Source organism: Somniosus microcephalus, chromosome 4, assembly GCF_052327205.1.
Source record: "Somniosus microcephalus isolate GS21.2 chromosome 4, FLI_Smic_1.0, whole genome shotgun sequence".
NCBI classification, from domain to species: Eukaryota; Metazoa; Chordata; class Chondrichthyes; order Squaliformes; family Somniosidae; genus Somniosus; species Somniosus microcephalus.
Window position 1 is genome coordinate 251,181,627 of NC_140990.1, and position 18,966 is coordinate 251,200,592.

General features: G+C 41.5%; 1 protein-coding gene across 2 annotated transcripts in view; it reads right to left on the reverse strand.

The window, feature by feature from the left end:
• metap1d (methionyl aminopeptidase type 1D (mitochondrial)) overlaps positions 1-18,966 on the reverse strand; it is a 145,272-nt gene that overhangs the window by 46,834 nt on the left and 79,472 nt on the right. For both annotated transcript variants that reach the window (XM_085986198.1, XM_085986197.1), the window contains exons 2-6: positions 16,515-16,675; positions 15,215-15,364; positions 13,816-13,964; positions 11,388-11,430; positions 9,898-10,061 (exon numbers count right to left, since the gene is read on the reverse strand). In XM_085986198.1, coding sequence (XP_085842324.1) covers positions 9,898-10,061; positions 11,388-11,430; positions 13,816-13,964; positions 15,215-15,364; positions 16,515-16,675 — 667 coding nt within the window. The remainder of the gene's footprint in view (positions 1-9,897; positions 10,062-11,387; positions 11,431-13,815; positions 13,965-15,214; positions 15,365-16,514; positions 16,676-18,966) is intronic.

Here is an 18,966-nt window from a genome sequence, read left to right on the forward strand (position 1 = left end):
CGGTTCATTGCGTCGGAAGTAGAAAGACTCAAGCGGGAGGGTATCATCGAATGCAGTACCAGCCCGTGGCGCGCCCAGGTAGTAGTAGTTAAGGGTAGCGAAAAGAAGCGGATGGTGATAGATTATAGCCAGACGGTTAATCTATACACTCAGCTAGACGCCTACCCTCTGCCCCGCATAGCGGATATGGTTAACCAAATCGCGCAATACCGGGTGTTTTCCACCATCGACCTAAAATCGGCATACCACCAGCTCCCCATTAGGCCGGAGGACCGTCCATACACCGCCTTCGAGGCGAACGGACGTCTCTACCACTTCCTCAGAGTCCCCTTTGGGGTAACGAACGGGGTCTCGGTCTTCCAGCGGGAGATGGACCGCATGGTTGATGAGAACCAGTTAACAGCCACCTACCCATACCTAGACAACGTCACCATCTGCGGCCACGACCAGCAAGACCATGACTCGAACCTCGCGAGATTTCTGAAAACCGCCCTCAGACTCAATCTCACCTACAACGAGGATAAGTGTGTCTTTAGCACCACGCGCCTCTGTATCCTGGGCTGCGTGGTGGAAAACGGGGAAATCGGTCCGGACCCCGACCGATTGCGCCCCCTACGGGAGCTACCCCTACCAAACACTCCCAAGGCCCTGAAAAGGTGCCTGGGGTTCTTCTCCTATTACGCCCAATGGGTCCCCAATTATTCCGACAAGGCCCGTCCCCTCCTGAAATCAACGTCCTTCCCGCTCACAACCAAGGCCCACGCCGCCTTCAACAGCATTAAACACGACATTGAGAAGGCCGCGCTGCGGGCAGTGGACGAAAACATCCCTTTCCAGGTCGAAAGCGATGCGTCCGACTTCGCTTTAGCAGCCACCCTCAACCAGGATGGGCGGCCCGTAGCCTTTTTCTCAAGAACCCTCCAAGGGCCCGAGATCAGGCACTCAAATCAAATCAAATCAACTTTTATTGTCATTGTTAGTGCACAAGTGCAGTACAACGAAATGTAGGCTTGCGGCTCCCGAGAGTGTACAATTTGGATTTGGACACTTAAACATTTCAACATACATTTGTACATATATATTAGCATAAATATGACCATAATAAAGTGCATCGGCAGATGTGCAGGCTTTAGTGTTTATTTGTGGAGTTCAGTAGGATGACAGCCCTGGGAAAGAAGCTGTTCCTAAATCTGGTCGTACGGGTGCGAATGCATCTGTAGCGTCTTCCAGATGGTAGGAGGGCGAACAGACTGTGGCTGGGGTGGGTAGGGTCTTTGATGATGGACCGTGCCCTCCGTAGGCAGCGTTTCTGATATATATGTTCTATGGTCGGTAGCCGGGTGCCGGTAATGCGTTGGGCAGTTTTGACTACCCGCTGCAGGGCTTTCCGGTCATGGGAGCTACAGCTGCCGTACCATACCGTGATACAGTTTGTCAGGATGCTCTCTATAGTGCAGCGGTAGAAGTTAGAGAGGATCAGGGGTGACAGATTACATCCCTTCAGCCTCCTCAAGAAATATAGGCGCTGCTGGGCCTTCTTCACCAGAGAGGAGGTGTTGAGGGACCAGGAGAGGTCTTCCGTGATGTGGACTCCGAGGAACTTAAAGCTGGCCACCCTTTCCACCTCCGCCCCATTGATGTGGATGGGGGTGTGACTTCCGCCTTTGGACTTCCTGAAGTCCACGATTATTTCCTTTGTTTTCTTGGTGTTAAGGGCCAGGTTGTTGTCGGCGCACCACTTCACGAGATGCTGGACCTCCTCCCTGTAGGCTGACTCATTGTTGTTGGTGATCTGGCCTACTACCGTGGTGTCATCTGCAAACTTGATGATGGTGTTGGAACCATTAACAGCCACACAGTCGTGGGTGAAGAGGGAGTAGAGGAGGGGGCTCAGCACACATCCTTGTGGGGCCCCCGTGTTCAGGGTCGGGGGGGGGGGGAGGTGTGGTTACCTAATTTGACAGACTGGGGTCTGTTTGTTAGGAAGTCCAGGGTCCAGTTGCAGAGGGAAGTGTTCAGGCCAGGAGTTTGGAGTTTGGTGGCCAGCTTGTTGGGGACGATAGTGTTGAATGCTGAGCTGTAGTCTATAAACAACATTCTGATGTAGGTCTCCTTACCATCTAGGTGATTCAGTGCCGAGTGTAGAGCAGTTGTGATTGCATCCTCCGTTGATCTGTTTGCCCGATAGGCAAACTGGTGTTGGTCAAGGGAGGCAGGAACACTGGCTTTGATGTGGGCTAAGACCAGTCTCTCGAAACACTTCATTATGATGGGTGTGAGTGCGACAGGTTGATAGTCGTTCAGACACGTCACAGCCGCTTGTTTAGGCACAGGAATGATGGTGGCAGTCTTGAAGCATGTAGGGACTACTGCCTGGGCCAATGACAGGTTGAAGATGGCGGTGAAGACATCAGCCAGCTGATCAGCACATTCCTTGAGTACCCGTCCAGGGATGCTATCCGGTCCAGTAGCCTTTCGTGTGTTCACTCTGCGTAGAGCGCCCCTTACGTCGGAGGTCGACAGAGTGAGCACCTGGTCTTCCGGGGGTGGCAAGACTTTGGTAGCCGGCTCCTTGTTGTCCTTGTCGAAGCGAGCGTAGAAGTTGTTAAGCTCCTCCGGAAGGGAGGCGTCGCTGGCCGGGGGACTGGTGTTTTTGCCCTTGTAGTCAGTGATGGACTGGATGCCTTGCCACATGCGCCGGGGGTCCAAGTTGTTGCGGAAGTGATCCTCTATCCGCAGTGTCTGTTTCCATTTGGCAGTCCTGATACCCTTTTTTAGGTTGGTCCTAGCTGCTCTGTAAGTCGCCGCGTCGCCAGATTTAAATGCTGCGTCGCGTGCTTTCAACAGTGAGCGGACCTCTCCGTTCATCCAGGGTTTCTGGTTGGGGTATGACCTGATATTTTTGTGGGTCGTGACGACCTCGACGCAGCTGTTGATGTAGAATAGCACTGTGGATGCGTATTCCTCGATGTCATTGTGGGCAAACATGCCCCAATCAGTGCGTTCGAAGCAATCCTGAAGCTCCGATACTGCCCCCTCTGGCCATACTTTCACTGCTCTCATTGATGTTCTCTCTCTTTTGATGAGCGGTTTGTATGCCGGGGCTAGAAACAGGGAGAGGTGGTCAGACTTCCCAAGGTGGGGGCAGGGAATGGCCTTGTAAGCATCTACAATGCTCGTGTAGACTTGATCCAGTGTGTGCTCCCCTCGGTAGAGAAGGAGGCCCAGGCCATAGTGGAGGCAGTGCGGCACTGGAGGCACTACCTAGCCGGCAAACGCTTCACCCTGCTTACCGACCAGCGGTCGGTAGCCTTCATGTTTAACAACAAACAGAGGGGGAAGATCAAGAACGACAAAATTCTCAGGTGGCGGATCGAACTCTCCACGTTTGAGTACGACATAATATATAGGCCGGGGGCCCTCAACGAATCCCCCGACGCCCTATCACGAGGGATGTGTGCCAGCATCCAGGGGGACAGGCTACAGGGCCTCCACAATGGCCTCTGCCACCTGGGGGTCACCCGGCTATTCCACTTTATAAAATCCCGTAACCTGCCCTATTCCATCGAGGAGGTCTGGTCTATGACCAGGGACTGCCGCACCTGTGCGGAATGCAAGCCCCGTTTTTTCAGACCCGACCGAGCCCACCTGATCAAAGCTACACGGCCATTCGAGCGCCTGAGCTTAGATTTCAAGGGACCACTCCCCTCCACCGACCGCAATGTGTACTTTCTCAACATTGTGGACGAGTACTCCCGCTTCCCATTCGCCTACCCCTGCCCAGGTATGACCAGTGCCACGGTCATCAAGTGCCTCGGCAACCTGTTTTGCACGTTCGGCATGCCTAACTACATCCACACTGACAGGGGGGCGTCGTTCATGAGCGATGAACTGCGCCAATACCTGCTGTCGAAGGGGATAGCCACGAGTCGGACCACTGGTTATAACCCCCGGGGTAATGGGCAAGTGGAGAGGGAGAACGCGACAGTGTGGAAGGCGGTCACCTTAGCACTAATGTCTAAAGGCCTCCCCACCTCCCGCTGGCAGGAGGTCCTCCCAGACGTACTCCACTCGGTAAGGTCGCTACTGTGTACTGCTACTAACGCCACTCCTCATGAGAAGATGTTCGTTTTTCCCCGCAAATCAACCTCAGGAGTATCCCTACCCTCGTGGCTCTCCACCCCAGGGACAGTCCTGTTACGGAAGCATGTGAGGGGCCACAAAACGGATCCCCTCGTGGAGGCAGTACACCTACTCCACGCAAACCCACAGTACGCGTACGTCAAGCACGCCGACGGGCGTGAAGACACCGTGTCCATAAAGGACCTCGCCTCGGCAGGAAGCGACGACAACGACCCATCACCACCACCCCCAGAAGAACCTCCACCATCCCCAGAGGTATCCTCACCACCCCCAGAAGTACCTGCAACACCCCCGGCACATGGGTATGCCCAGGAGGGCACCACGGACTCCCGGTCGGAACCCGAGGTACTGTTGCGACGTTCAGGAAGGACTATCACACTCCCGGACAGACTAAATCTGTAGAAGGGGTGAATGTGATGAAATATGCCTTCATCAGACCTGCTTGTATTTTACCTGCTTGTATTGTGTGAACCACACCCTTTTGTTCCTATTGTGTGTATTGGCTACGCCCCTGTCTTTTGCCATATAAAGGTCTCAGGAGCTGTATGAGTCACTCACTACCAGATGTACCCGATGTGGGAAGACCTGCTATGCTGCTATGTTCTTAGTGATTAAAAGCCTTTAGTTGAATCCTTTAAAATCCTTGTCTTTGAGTTATTGAAGGCACATCAGAGGGTTTCGCCCTGCTTTTGTAGAACTACACTATTCAGAGTATACTGTGACAGATGTAATTCAGTACTCATTTTAAAGTCATACATTCTCTCCTTATTTTTATATGATACTTTTATTTTATATTATAAATAATAGTTAAATAGCAAAACTGAGAACAATTTGGGAAACAGAGAAGCAGGCTTGGTTGTAGCATAGGAGTTTCTCCACAGTACTGTACATGTAATGGCCTTGTAGCCTAACAGTTCAGGGCAGTTGTTCCCTTTACAACCACTGGTAGTGCTGTGCTTGTGATGGAGGTGGGCTGTTGGACAAATTGCAGCATGTGGCAAAACTCACTGATTGCTTCCTTTGTAAAGTTCAACCTCTGCAAGTACTGCTTCTGGGATAACTTGGGGTCGGAGTACCTCAGTCTGTATAGTTTAGTGTGGGAGTACTGGCAGCTGGGTGTCATGCACAGTCAGTGTGGTCTGGCCAGCCTGGCATTCCTCCATTGCTTCTCCTTTTCCTCCAAAAAAACAAAGATACAGGGGAATTTCGAGTGGGAAAAGCATTTTGCAATGGGGAAGGTTAGAGGAGAGGGGGTAAATAGCAGCCCTGCAATATAAGGCACAGAGCTGCAACAGCAATAAAAACACAATTTTTAAAAAAATCACCAAAATCAACCAGGAATGGGCTTCTTACAATGTATCTGCTAGTATCTGATAAATCAAAGTAGCTGATTTAAATCCACAGCCACCTGGCAACGTTGGATGTCTGCTTTATACGAAGAAGAACATGTCTGGGTACAATAAAGATGGTAATGACAGGAAATAAGATGTATGTGGTCACTACCCCTCATTTGAATATGCCCACCCTAAAATGGTCCCAAAGTAGAAAATCCAGAATGTCTGCAGCCTCTTACCTGATCTGTGCATGAATTCAATTAGGCTTTGTAGCCTTAAAAGGGACTCACAATTACACTTTAACTATAAAATAATACATTGATTCCAAATTGTCATGTGGTTAGTTGCATAACGCTGCATTTGCACCAGTGTGAGATGAGCTGCACCCGCTGATGACTGGTAGACCTGTTTGCACCAGCTCATTTGCTTAGCCATTAGTGGACTCATTAAAATGAGAGTAATGTGCTAGGGTGCTTGGAAATTGGAGTGCAGCCTTTAAAAAGGCATTTTAGTTGAAGATTGTACCAGCAGGCTGATGGAGCAATAGGTAAGTAGCGAAGTGCTTAACTTACTCAGTTCACAGTCAGATAGCTAGACTGGCTGCCTCACGATTTATTGCGCCACTTTTCAAGAATGTTTCCCAGAGGAGCAGCTGGCAGAGGCAGGCAAAGAAGGGACAAAGGAATGGCACAGGGGCATAAGAAAGAATGCACAACTTCAATGAGTCAGCCCTGCAAACCCTCCTCAATGAAATAGAGCACAGGAGAGACAGACTGCTGGGTGTCCGTGTTAAGTAGCCTACAAAAAATATCACTCATGCCATTTGGAGAAATGTGGCACTGGCACTGAATGTCAACTTCCATCCTCACCCTCAAGGACTGCAGCCCAGGCCTGCAAAAGACGGTGGACCAGGAGGGAGGGAGCAGCGGCTGGGATTGGGGAGAGAGCAGTAGCCAGTATTGGGGAGGGTAGTGGTGGTGATCGGGGGGATTGTTGCGGTCAAGTTCAGGTGTGTTGAGGTCGCAATCAGGGAATAGTGGTGGTGATTGGGCAAGGGGGTGGTGAGGGTACAGGTTGTGATTGGAGAGCTGAGGTCGTGATCGGGGGGGGGGGGGGGACTGAGCGGTGGCCGGCAGCGGCCCACGTGGTTTGAATGTGGAGCAGGGAGGAGCACTCCTGCTCCTCCTGGCTCCATATTCAGGTAAGTATTTTTTTAAATCTTACCTTTTTGTTGGTGGCCTAAAGCAGCCTCTTTAAGGACCAGCTGTTAAGCCACATATGGACCTCATTTCCTTGAATGAAGCCGGCACCAGTGCCGGCTACCTCAGGTTAATCCAAATAATGCAGAGGGAGCCTCAAACAGACATTATGTTCCTTATTTGCATATGTAAAGGTTCTCGTGCCTGTATCCGACACGGGCTCTAGACACCTATTATTTTGCCTATACCAATATGGTGGGCGGCAGACTTCTGGCTCATAATAAATGTGCGCTTCCTGCTCGCCATATTGGAGGCTTAGGCACCAGAAAAACAGGGACAGCGCCATCAAACTTTTATGTCCACATTCCTGGCACTGAACAGATAAGCCCTTACTTCTCTTAAGGTCCAGTAGTATAATTTTAAAGTTTGTACTGTATTCCCCTCCCCTGCTGTGCTTCACTCTGTGTCACCATGCTCCATTTCCCAGCCGACCCTTCCTCCCTCTGTCCCAGCTACCACTGCGTGCCAATCCTCAGCAAACTACGATATTCCACTCCCAACCTATTTGCTATGTTCTGTTTCTCTCCTGAGTTGTGCTCCATTCCCTTCAGTTGGACAGAGACCATGCCAAATATATAAAAACATTTTTGATGTCTTTTATAAAACGTCAATTATTTAAAGAAATCTCAATGGAGACCTGCCACGATGGGGTTTGCTGGTTAGGCTGGTCCGGGGGTGCGAGACAGGGCCACAACTCCACACTGGTTTGGAAGCCATTATACTTCCATGGGTGATGTCACAGAGTAACATAATGGGGAAGCGTTCTGTTGCAATAAAAAAATTATAATTATGTTTTTTTCCCCAAATACTCAATAAAAAGTACTCACACCTAAATATACAATGCCCTCATAAAATGTTGCTATGAATGTACCCTTTATTGTGCAATGGCTTTATAAAATATATGTATAACAGCCTCATAAAATATCTATGTGGATGCTAAGAAACGATTTTAAAAAGTACTCACACACGTTGCTTCTCCTTTGAGATTACTATCTTAGTCAAGTTTAGTTTAAAATATTTGCAATAATAATTTTGTAATGTTTTTGTAACCTGAACAAAAACACCTAACTCTAAATATCTAGATAATAACTAGCTATTACAATTGCTAGAAAATCAGTAGGTGGTGGTTTTCATTTTATTAGTTTTTTTCATATTGAATAAATCAATAGCATACATTATTGCAAAAAGCTAAAGACAAAAACAAAAATAGCCACCCAGTATAAGTAAAAACTCTCTCATTATTTGTGACTTCAAAAAAAAACAACTAGGGCACATTTCACATATCAATTGTGAGAGCAAATGCATTTTTCTGAATAGAAAATTAACACACTTTCAAAGCAAGCGCCTTGAAATAGAGAAGGTGCCAACTGCAGTTTGAGGGTATCTGAATGTGGTATATGCTGGTTTATGGTAAAGAGTTAACTCGTAGACAAAAAGGGAAGGGAGGTCGGCACCCAGCAGCCACTTGAATGTGAGATTTTTTTTTGTTCCCCTTGATGCATACCGAGCTCTCCATTATTAGTCTTAATGATGGAAAATTGTAGTGTTGATACAAATCTTTTTTTTTTTTTAAAGCAATGGGAGGGAGCTCCATTTGTTAGTAAGTTCTTTGTGACTGAAAGCCGTGGATTGTACATCTACACTGCAGAAAAGGCTGGATGCTCTTTCCATAGCACAGCTAATTACTCCCACTGTGACCTTGCTGATCTGCAATGTTCCCCCCTGCATCTCATCTGCACGCCTGCTTCTGTGTGTGCATGGTGTCAGAGAATATGAAAAACCATATAATGAAAGCAGTTTCATGATGGAAAAAAGGCTACTGGAGTTGCACTTGGTACAAAGGAGGTTCAATTATATGAGTAATTGTGATAATTTAGCCCATTCATGGACCCTTACTTGATCAAGAATGAGACTCACAAAGGAAAATTACTTTAACAGGAAAGTAGAGAGAGGGGGGAATGAAGAGGGAAGGAGGGGGAGAGGGGGTGTAGAGAGAAAAACAAGATGGAACAAGAAAATAGATATACAGAGGGAAGGAGAACCAGACACAGTACAACAGAGATGTGATAAAAGCTGACATGCAGCTGTGTTACACAATTAAATTCAATTTTTTTAAGCAATTGATGAATGCAACTACTGCAAATGTGCCTCAGTTAGCTATCATTTGTTGTTCCGTGACAGGAAAAGGATAATTACCTCTCAAAGTGAATCAAAAGACTGACATGCCCTTTAGACACAGTCATGAATGCAGAGCTCGATAGAATGCTTGAATAAGAATTCTGGAGCTTTTTTTTCCTTTATCACTGAACAAATTTTGTTAGATATAATGTAAGAACACCACCAGCAGATGCATTAAACCCTGGGAGTTCTAAGACACTAAGTAGCTTTATCTTTTAACTCTTCCAATATGCAAAATAAAGCTGCATTTGCATTTCACTTCTGTTCGATCCGAGGATAGTCTTATATAGACTAAATTTCTTTCTCACAGAAGTGGTTTGATCCAGCAGCTTCTGTAACAGATTAAATTTTAATAACTGTAATAACTTACACCCACTGTATGCCACCAAAACCCATACAAGACATTCATCTGTAACAGCATGAAATTCCCAATCATACTGTTATCGGAATGAATGAAAATCAAATTAACATAACTGATGCTGCTGTAAATTTTCTGGTGTTTCATGATTACAGATCAGACTAACAATACAATTCTAAATTATTTTGTTTTAAATAATTTCCTATTTTTAACTTCATGACTGTAGCGACTCTTCATATGGGAAGAGTGCGGAGTCCCCATTAATATTCAGATATTTTATAGGTTTTATTTTACTTTACAAAATACCCAGCAGATGTCTTTTCAGCGGTTTTTTAGTGTAAAGTGGAGAAGTACAAAATATATACACACAAGCACTGAAAACTAAACAGTAGGTAAGTGCAAAATATCTTATTCACTTCCTACTCTCGCTATACAGACTTTTCTCTGAGTCACTTTAGGTAATCTTCCTCACTCAGGGAATAACATTATTGTCTGGCAGTTCAAATACTCCTATCAGACTGAAATGATGACCCCGTGTCACAAAACATGTTATCAACTTTATTCCACACCACCAATAACCTCTGTCCCATTAGATTTCCCCCATGCCTGTCAGTACAAGACTTACCTGATTGTGTTTCCAATTACATACAGTGGTGTTCCTGGCCTACAAACAGCAATTGCTTCATTTCTGCATCTTCTGGCAACCTCCACTAGCTTTTGCCCAGATTTATCCACATTTCCAACCAAGAATGTTTCAGAGGTGTCACCATGGTATCCATTAAAATACACCTATTCAACCAAAAATTAATATGGAGCAAAAATATGTTTCTGCTAATGTTTTCCTTTAAATTAACATTTAAGGATTTGTAAATAGAATGATTACTTTGAGCCATGCTTAAATCCATCATTTTCAAGAAGGCACCATTCAAAGATTGACATAGTAGGATATACAAGAGAGATTCCCCATCCATACTGTTCCTTCCTACTCTTCCCCCCACCAATTCATAGGGGATCCAATTATGCTTTCATAGTCAGTTCTCAATGCGGTATAGAAATATACAAAGCTTTATTTTGTTTCACTGAATGAGAAATGATGAAAGTAATACAGGTATCAAATTACTCTCTACACATATGCCTTGTAAAACTATTTATTACACTTTGTACTCTCATCTTGAATTTTTAACATCAAATAATTTAACCAAAGATGCTTCTATCCTAGATATTTTATCCTGAACACTAAATGATAAATTGTGAAACGAAGGGAATCAGTTCATTTTCTGTAGTGTATTAATTGTGTCAATGCAAAACAATTGCATTCATATTATTTTGGAAGGTTGAAATCTAATTTTACAACATGTTGAAGACAATAAAAAAGTTAAGATGAAGTTATGTAACAGGACATATTTAATATTATCATCTAAGTGTTTATTCTAACCTAAAGAAAAATGCAACAAGGTCAAGTTAAAAAAATTGTAGCTTTTTTTTTTGTTTATGTTCAAGTCCAATCTACAAATAATTATAATTGCATTACACTTGGAGCAGGATACCTCAATCAAGGTTTTAATAAATGTGAAGGATATTGGTAGCAACAGTATTACTGTCCTAGGAGACTGGCACATACAAGCTATGGCTGTCACTGAAGCCTATAATGACAGAGTATGATAATCACAGACCCCACTCAAAATCAGCAGGAAGAGGAAGATCAGACTCTGCAGAGTGAAGGGAAAAATGCCAGGCTTCTGCACATTAGCTCATCTCTCACATTCATCCAAAGAAGCCTCCCAACACTGCAGTGCTCTGCATTAACTACACAGTGGATCAATAACAATTACACCTTCTCAAGGGGACGACGTGTAGCAGGATTGAGATGACATATCACTCTGCCTTGCATTGATCTTAGTGCATCTAACTTCATCCCCAAAATTCTAGGCAAACCTGGATCAAACAGGAATAAACAAAAAGGAAGAGGAAGGGGAAGCAGCTGTTGTTTCTTGCCCAGAAGTGAATTACACGCCCATCTGTACATTCCACATTCCCAATCCAGAGTTTTTCCTGTTGCTGCTGAGGATCAAAATGCTGATCAAAGCCTCATTATTTTCCAGATGAAATACTCACTGTGACATCAATGTTGATAATATCTCCATTCTGAAGGGGTCGACTAGAAAAATAAACATTAAGAAACTATAAGAGAGAATTTCTTAATAATCAGTATAACAGAGTAAACAGATTAATGCTACCAGATCAGTACGGCCCAGCAATTATTTATGACTATCTTAGATGAAACAGGACGTGGGATAAATATTTAGCTTTAGATCTGCCCATTTAATAGAGGTACTATAATTATATGAAATTGTAGGGACACCAAGTGATGCAGAAACAATACAAACTTTGGCTTTTTTTGGTACTTCATTAAAGCTACATTTTTGTACAGCATGGCTATATATATATATATACATTGGGACTTTATAGGTTCCGGAAAAGTAGCCTGAACATGCCATCATGCAAGAAGTGCACACTGCATGCAAAAATAAACAGATTTGTTCAACAGTCTGCATTAAGCTTTAAGAAAGGAATAGCACTAAATGAAATGAGTTGAAATGTTAAACATGACCACATCTGTGCTTTGGAGCCTTACAGTATAGTTAAAGAATGAATGATATGATAGGATTTAATAGAAAGTTAAGTAGTCCTTCACAAAGATTGATCTTCCCGAATATTCAGAGTCCCTTTCAGATTATTACAACATTTCTGACACAGTAGAAAGTATCAATAAGTTTATATTGTATTCTGTGCTGCTTAATGACAAAACACTGAAAATTGAGTAAAATTATAATTATGTGTTTCCTCCTCTCAAGCTGCACATAGCCCTGATGAATCCATTGAACATCCAATTTACATATATTAAACTCATATAAAGCTTCCAAAACTGAAAAATTAGCAGCTAAAATCAGCATGTTGCCCTTACGGTTAGGATTCACACTTCATACCAGCAGTGGAGAAGCAAAGGCAGAGGACAATATTCAGAGTTTATTTTATGACCACAGCTCTGACATATGCATGAGGAAGATTTAAGTTCTGCCAGGGAAAGAAACTTTCTGTGATGGATTAAGTTTAAAACACTTGGGTGGTAACAAAATATTTTTCTGTTAAAGTGGTCATGTCTTGAAATGTCTCAAATCATCATTCCTGCCAGGTTACTGATATGTTTTTCTAAGAGTCATCAATGAATGTGAACAGATTTAATCAGCTTCAGGCAGGCCACTGGATGGGACATTTTATTTTAGGAAATAACCCAACAGTACAGCTGTGGACTGGGGATTTCTATGCAATCTCTCACAGTGGGCCAATTCATGGAGGATCATATAGATAGGAAATCACAGTGGAATGTACGAACAATGACAGACAGGAAAAGATCCTCCAGCCTGTCCCACACAACTGCGATACCTTGTGTATATCACAATATATACATTCTCCACCCCACTGAAAGCATGTGATCTCCAATGAGAGGTAGCGTTGCCAACTCTGGTTGGATGCATGCCTGGAGGTTTCATCACATGACCTCGTCTCCAACTGCCCCGCCCCCACTGATCGTCCAACACATCCATCCTCGCAGCGCACTGCCTTCCCACACAAATTGGAAAGTGAAAAGACTCCATTACCCAATTGGATGATTCTTGCATGTCAGTAAAATTGCCTTTCTTCCCATCTCTGATATTTTTTAGAATGAATAAACAGAAGTGTTCAAAGAAAATGAAAAAAAGACAATTTTTTTTAACGTCCAATGATTTTTTTTTTTTAACCAGGGTTGCTTGCAGCAGTACCCTGGAGATTAATCTTCCAATTCCTGGTTTGGCAACCCTAGGGAGAGACGAAAAATCAGATAAAAATCCCAGGCCAATTTGGGGGGAAAAAAATCTGGGAAATTCCTCTCCGACCCCCCCCCCCTAAAATCTATGGTTCACTCACACAAAGTGAACCACTACAACGAGATGAGCGAAAGGAGGAAAATGTAAATAAGTAAAGAAAAAATAAGAAAAATACCCCAAAAACTACTGGATTATATACAACAGGTGCATCAGCATCTGAAAAGAGAAATGAAAGCTTAAGTGGAGAGTTTTCATTAAAACACCTGGGTGGTAATAAAACATTTTTATGTTAAAGCTGTCATGTCATGGAGAATAAAAGGTCTCCATGCAAGCCGATAACTTGCTTTTTCTCCTTACAAATGCTGTGATGTATTTCCTGCAATTTTCATTTTTATTTCAGGTTTCCAGCATTCACATATTTTTTAAAAATTAAATAGTCTACCAATCATTTAAAAGTTAATATGCATAGGGAATCAAGGGATATGGGGATACTGTAGAAAAGTGGAGTTGAGGTAGAAGATCAGCCATGATCTTATTGAATGGCGGAGCAGGCTTGAGGGGCTGAATGGCCTACTCCTGCTCCTATTTCTTATGTTCTTATAATATTCAGACCGTAAGTACTTTTAGAAATACAAGTATAAGATTAATCAAATGGACAAATTACTATAAACAAATACCTGTCAGGTATGCCATGACATACCACATTGTTCACAGAGGTGCAAACAGACTTTGGAAAACCTCCATAACCCAGCGGTGATGGGTATGCATTATTTTGGATTGTTTCATGATGAACAATATAATCCAACTGTTCAGTTTTCATGCCAGCCTAAAAAATAAAAAAATGCAATGGAGGAAATACTACTTTTAATATGCTTAAATCGAGTGCCTTTTATTAGCTAACAAAGCCAGGACAAAATACTAAAACCTTTGAAGCTACAGCTTCTTTTTGCCCAGTTAAAGTAGGTTTTATCATCAGAGCACTATTTTACTGCATCGGTAGGCTAGTTTAAAGTAGAATACCAGTAAAAAGAGTTTTACTTATTACAGGCATAAACTCAGTATCTCATCCTTCTCCATTGTGTGTACTAAAGTAGATATGTTGAGCAGGTTCGAAGGGCTGAGTGGCCTACTCCTGCTCCTAATTCATATGTTCATATGTGGACCTGCAAATCAATATTGTCTTCAGTTTGAAATTATGTAAAAGCAATCATAATTAAAGATTCCAAGCTTCTTTATCATACAGAGTTATTATGACTTTATAAAGTATTAAAACACATTAATTATATCACTGTGGAATTAATATTAAAACTTTAACTGGCTAGCAGTATTGTGAAACCAGATACACTTAATTCAGAATGCTGAATTCAGAATTTTAGGTTTGCTTTTTGTAAGATTCAGTGTAAATATTTTCCCTCCTGTGGTTATGACTCTCAATCTGTCTATCTGAAAATCTTTAGCTATGCAGTCAGATGAAGGTAGTTTTTAAATTATTGATATTTTTAAATTCTAATTAATTTCTAATTAAAGATTAGTGATTAGGACAGTGTCTAATTAAAATAATGAAACTGAAGATGTGTGTTTACTGGGAAGTTTTAATATGTCACCATTTGGTTTTGCATTTAGATTTGGCTTATGCCAAAGTAATTACTGGTGTAGTAAAAACTTCAAAATGTACATGTTTTCTCATTTGGCATTATCTATTTATCATTTCAAAGAAAAGAAGATATAGGTGCCAATGTTCTTTTTAAAACTTAAAAAAAAAATCCACAGTAAAGACGTGTTCTTGCTTTGTAATCAAATATATGTAATAGAAAGTTAAAGTTTTGATGTCGATCCAGACAACTGTCAAAACACTATTCTGCTATTAGTGAAGCCTTTACTTGTTTCGTAACTTAAAACCTTTCAAATATAAACTAACTGCAAATTAAATGAGCAGTTAAAACATAAGAACAAGTTTGCTAAATTAAAATATCTAATTACCACAATTATAACGAAGATAGAGGAAGAGGCATGAAGATACAGGCAAAATTGTTAAAATAGCCCTTTTCAGTTAACCTTTTCAACAACATACATTACCTTTAAACTCTTTCCAGCCAAGAGGAGGATCTGGCGAGCCAGCTGACAGGCTTGTCGAAGACCCTGAATCTGATCTTCATCTTTAATTTCGATGTAGTCTCCCCAGTCTGGTATAATGCCTGTCGTCACATAGTCTGGCTTCTTTATGTGCTTGAAAAAAAAGATTGAAAATGAAGATGAGAAAACTGGAGCGTGACAATGGGATCATTTTCTCAAAAAGAGACTCCTGCTTCATGGCAGTTTGCCCTGAGTGTTACAGTGTCGACCCTTCCTGAGCCATCAGACAAACCCCAAGGCTGCTGCAATATTTCTTCAAATGCCCTTTTGAACTTAACATTGCCAACTTTTAAGTTCTTAGGAACACTGTTAACTCAAAGGACTAACACGAATAGCAGCTTGCTGTTTTGTAGCCCCTGGTCGAACAACTCTAACATAGTAAACTCATGGCTGAAATTACTGAGTTTTGTTTAAAAGGAGCAGCTTGTCTATTAACGTAAAAAAAATAATTTGATGCAACCTTTATTAATTTTGATGAAGTACACAGCCTTCTTTTAACCTACATTTCCTTTTGGCAAAATGAATTATTCATTGTCACTTTAATTTTTAGAATGCAAATACCTAAACATGAAAGCATGCCCTGACTATTTGGTCCAACGATCCAGTTCTATTGAAGCCAGGACCTTTCTTAGATGTGGATACTACTTACTGTAAACATAATGACAATTAAAGAAATATGCACAATTCATAGAAATACACCTAAACATTTTAAAAAGAAAAGTTACAACACAGCTTTTGATAGAAATATGCTTTTGTAATATGGTGTATGTCAAATCTTAGTTTTAAGAGCTGGCTTCATCATATATTTCAACCACTTATTGAACCACAAAAGTGCTGCACATGTTCTATTCTATATCATAAACATTACCAGGATCTGTCTAATACAGCAAAGTCATCATTTTTTAGCCAGTAACAGCTTGAATTGTATCCATTTCATCTTAACATTAACATACTAAGTATCTAAATGAAATTTAATAATGAGTTAACTTTGATTCACTTTTGTACTCCACCATGTGCTTGTCTTCAAAACCATTAAATGTTATAAAAATCCACTATTTCTGCCTAATATCCGAGTTCTGTACCCTTTCCTGACCTTACCCACAATTACCTATTGAGTCTTCATCATTATTTCTGCTTAACTTGTCACAGCTCTCATTTCACCTTAACCTCTCTTACAGGTAATCACAAAAATCAGCAGGGAGTCGTGTTGAAAGAATGATACTGTAAGTCAATAACAATGTACCTTGGGTACAGGGTAAGATGGTCCAACAATAGCCGGACGCACAACATGGTAGGAGGTACGTTGCCAAAAGATACATCGGATAAGCTGAACCACAAATGGCTTGAGCTTGTGAGCTGTGCTGAATTGTGCGGAGGAAACTCTGCAGCAAGCAGTCACATGTCCTGTGGAAACAAAGTGAGATTGGTTGCAATTGCCAATGGTTTGCAATATTTCTTCTTCTAGTCAAATCGAATTGGTATTTTATTAAAAATGCATCACAGTGAAAACTTCATAGATACTAAAACATTGTACAGCTCTTTGTTTCTCAATAAAAGCACCTCAGAGTAATTACAGCACAGAAATAGGCCATTCAGCCCAACAGGTCCATGCTGGTGTTTATGCTCCACACGAGCCTATCAAAGCTGATCTGTTCCACTAATTCAGTTGGTTAAATTAACGTAATAAAATAACACAGAAGTCCTGCAACCTTTAAACTGGTTATATCAATGTTCTAGAATGAGCAGAAACAATTGATTTTTCAATAAATCTGACTTTATATACCTGTCTGTATTATCACACTTACATACCCATATGCTTACCAACTGATCTGTATGTGAACACTCCTGGGAATCAGTTCCTTTTATTTTACCTTCCTTCATGCTTCTTATTTTCATTAGACAAAAAGAATGATTTAGATTTTTTTTGCTCCTTGTAAAAACCCGATGTCATAAACTATGTTTGTCAGCAAGCCCATTGCTCCAGGCAGAACATAAATGTACTCGCTGAAATTTTAAGTGTTCTTTCCAGTTTGTTTTTGTCACCAACAGCACAGGTTTCCAAGTTTCCTGTTAAATACGGATTTATAAGATACAGGCCTGGAGTTTCTGCTAGGTTGCATTGATTTTTTCAGCACAATTAGCCTGAAATCGGCCAAACCAGCACAAAAGATCGAGGAATTTCAAGCACAAATTACATCCAGCACAAATCGAGTTGCCAGGTTTTTTTGCGCTAGTTTAAAAAACATTGCGCTAAAAGCTGGCCCCTCCCATAAAACCAGCCATGCCCCCAGAACAAATTAATCACCATTGCAAGTTTCTGCTAATTGCGCCTGTTTGCAGGCCTTCAAGGAGGCTCTTAAAATTAAGTTGGTTCGATTGGGCGCAAGGACACCAATAGGCACATTTTAAAAGCTTTTGAATATATATATTTTTTTAATTTACTAAGAAACTGACTAGTGTACACCAATATAACTAGCAAAAGGTTCTGTATAGATTTTTAAAGTCATTTTCAGTTATTTAAAATCGGGTTACTCACAGGTGGTGGACTAGACACTAATTAAAAATGCTTATTTTTTGCGATAAACCTATTTTCAGTTGCATTAATAAAACTGCATCAAGTTACCACTGTTCAATTTATCAAAGAATATTTTTTAAATTACGTTCTAAAATGCTGCGCTGGTTCATGGCAGATTTTACATTTGGAGATATGCAAATGAGTTTGAGAGGCAACGTGAGGGGAAAAAAAACACTTCTCAAAACGAGCGCAATTTTGGGTGCAATTTGAGCCCGGATCGCCGATTGCACGCAAAGCGGAAACTCTACCCCAGTATATTTTATCCTAAATATAGATCAAAACATTTGACATGAAAATTAATATTTGTAACATTCTTTTAAAAAGAAATTACACTGAATTGGGTGTCCACGTTAACTGCTGCCAAAAGACAACATACTTGTAATACTTAAGCACCTGTCATATGATTCGGTTATAGTCTTTGTATTTCATTCAGCACACAGCTATCCTCAGTGTACTTAGTGTAGAACAGTAAGAAAATAAATACTCAAAATAACTGTTGAACATGCATTATATAAAATAACAAATATGTGGTATTCTAACCATTCAGGTGACATTAACAATCTACTTGTGTCTAAACCCTCTCCATCAAATTTGTTTTATAACTGCCTTTTGCATACCAATTAGTCTATATAACCAAAACTCTACCATTGATGGCCTGTCCGTGTAAAACTACCAAATCGTATCCTAACACTGCTGATGAATAAGAGCAGCTGCTTTATGCTTTATTAAAAATTACTTTCATAATTTTCTTGTTCTGTTCCATTATTTTGACATATTTTCTTCTCTGTGTTAGGTCTTCTTATGTCATTAGCCCAATTTAGACCAAAAGGGCAAGAGCTGACCTGTGCCCAAGCCTGATAATGTGCACTGAAGTAGGTTTAAAAAAAAAAAATTACTATATACCTTGAATCCTAAAACCTGTTACTTTATTTTTTATCAGAGCGCATTGTGCCACACATCTACGCAATCAAATACAACACATAAATTAACTCGCAGTCTACTTCTCTTAGTTCAAATTTGCTTAATTCAAATTACCTGAAAATTCAAATTTTTTTAAACACCAAATTCCCACTTTAATGTGTTATTTACACTGTGCCATTCCAATTTTGGAAAATTTAAC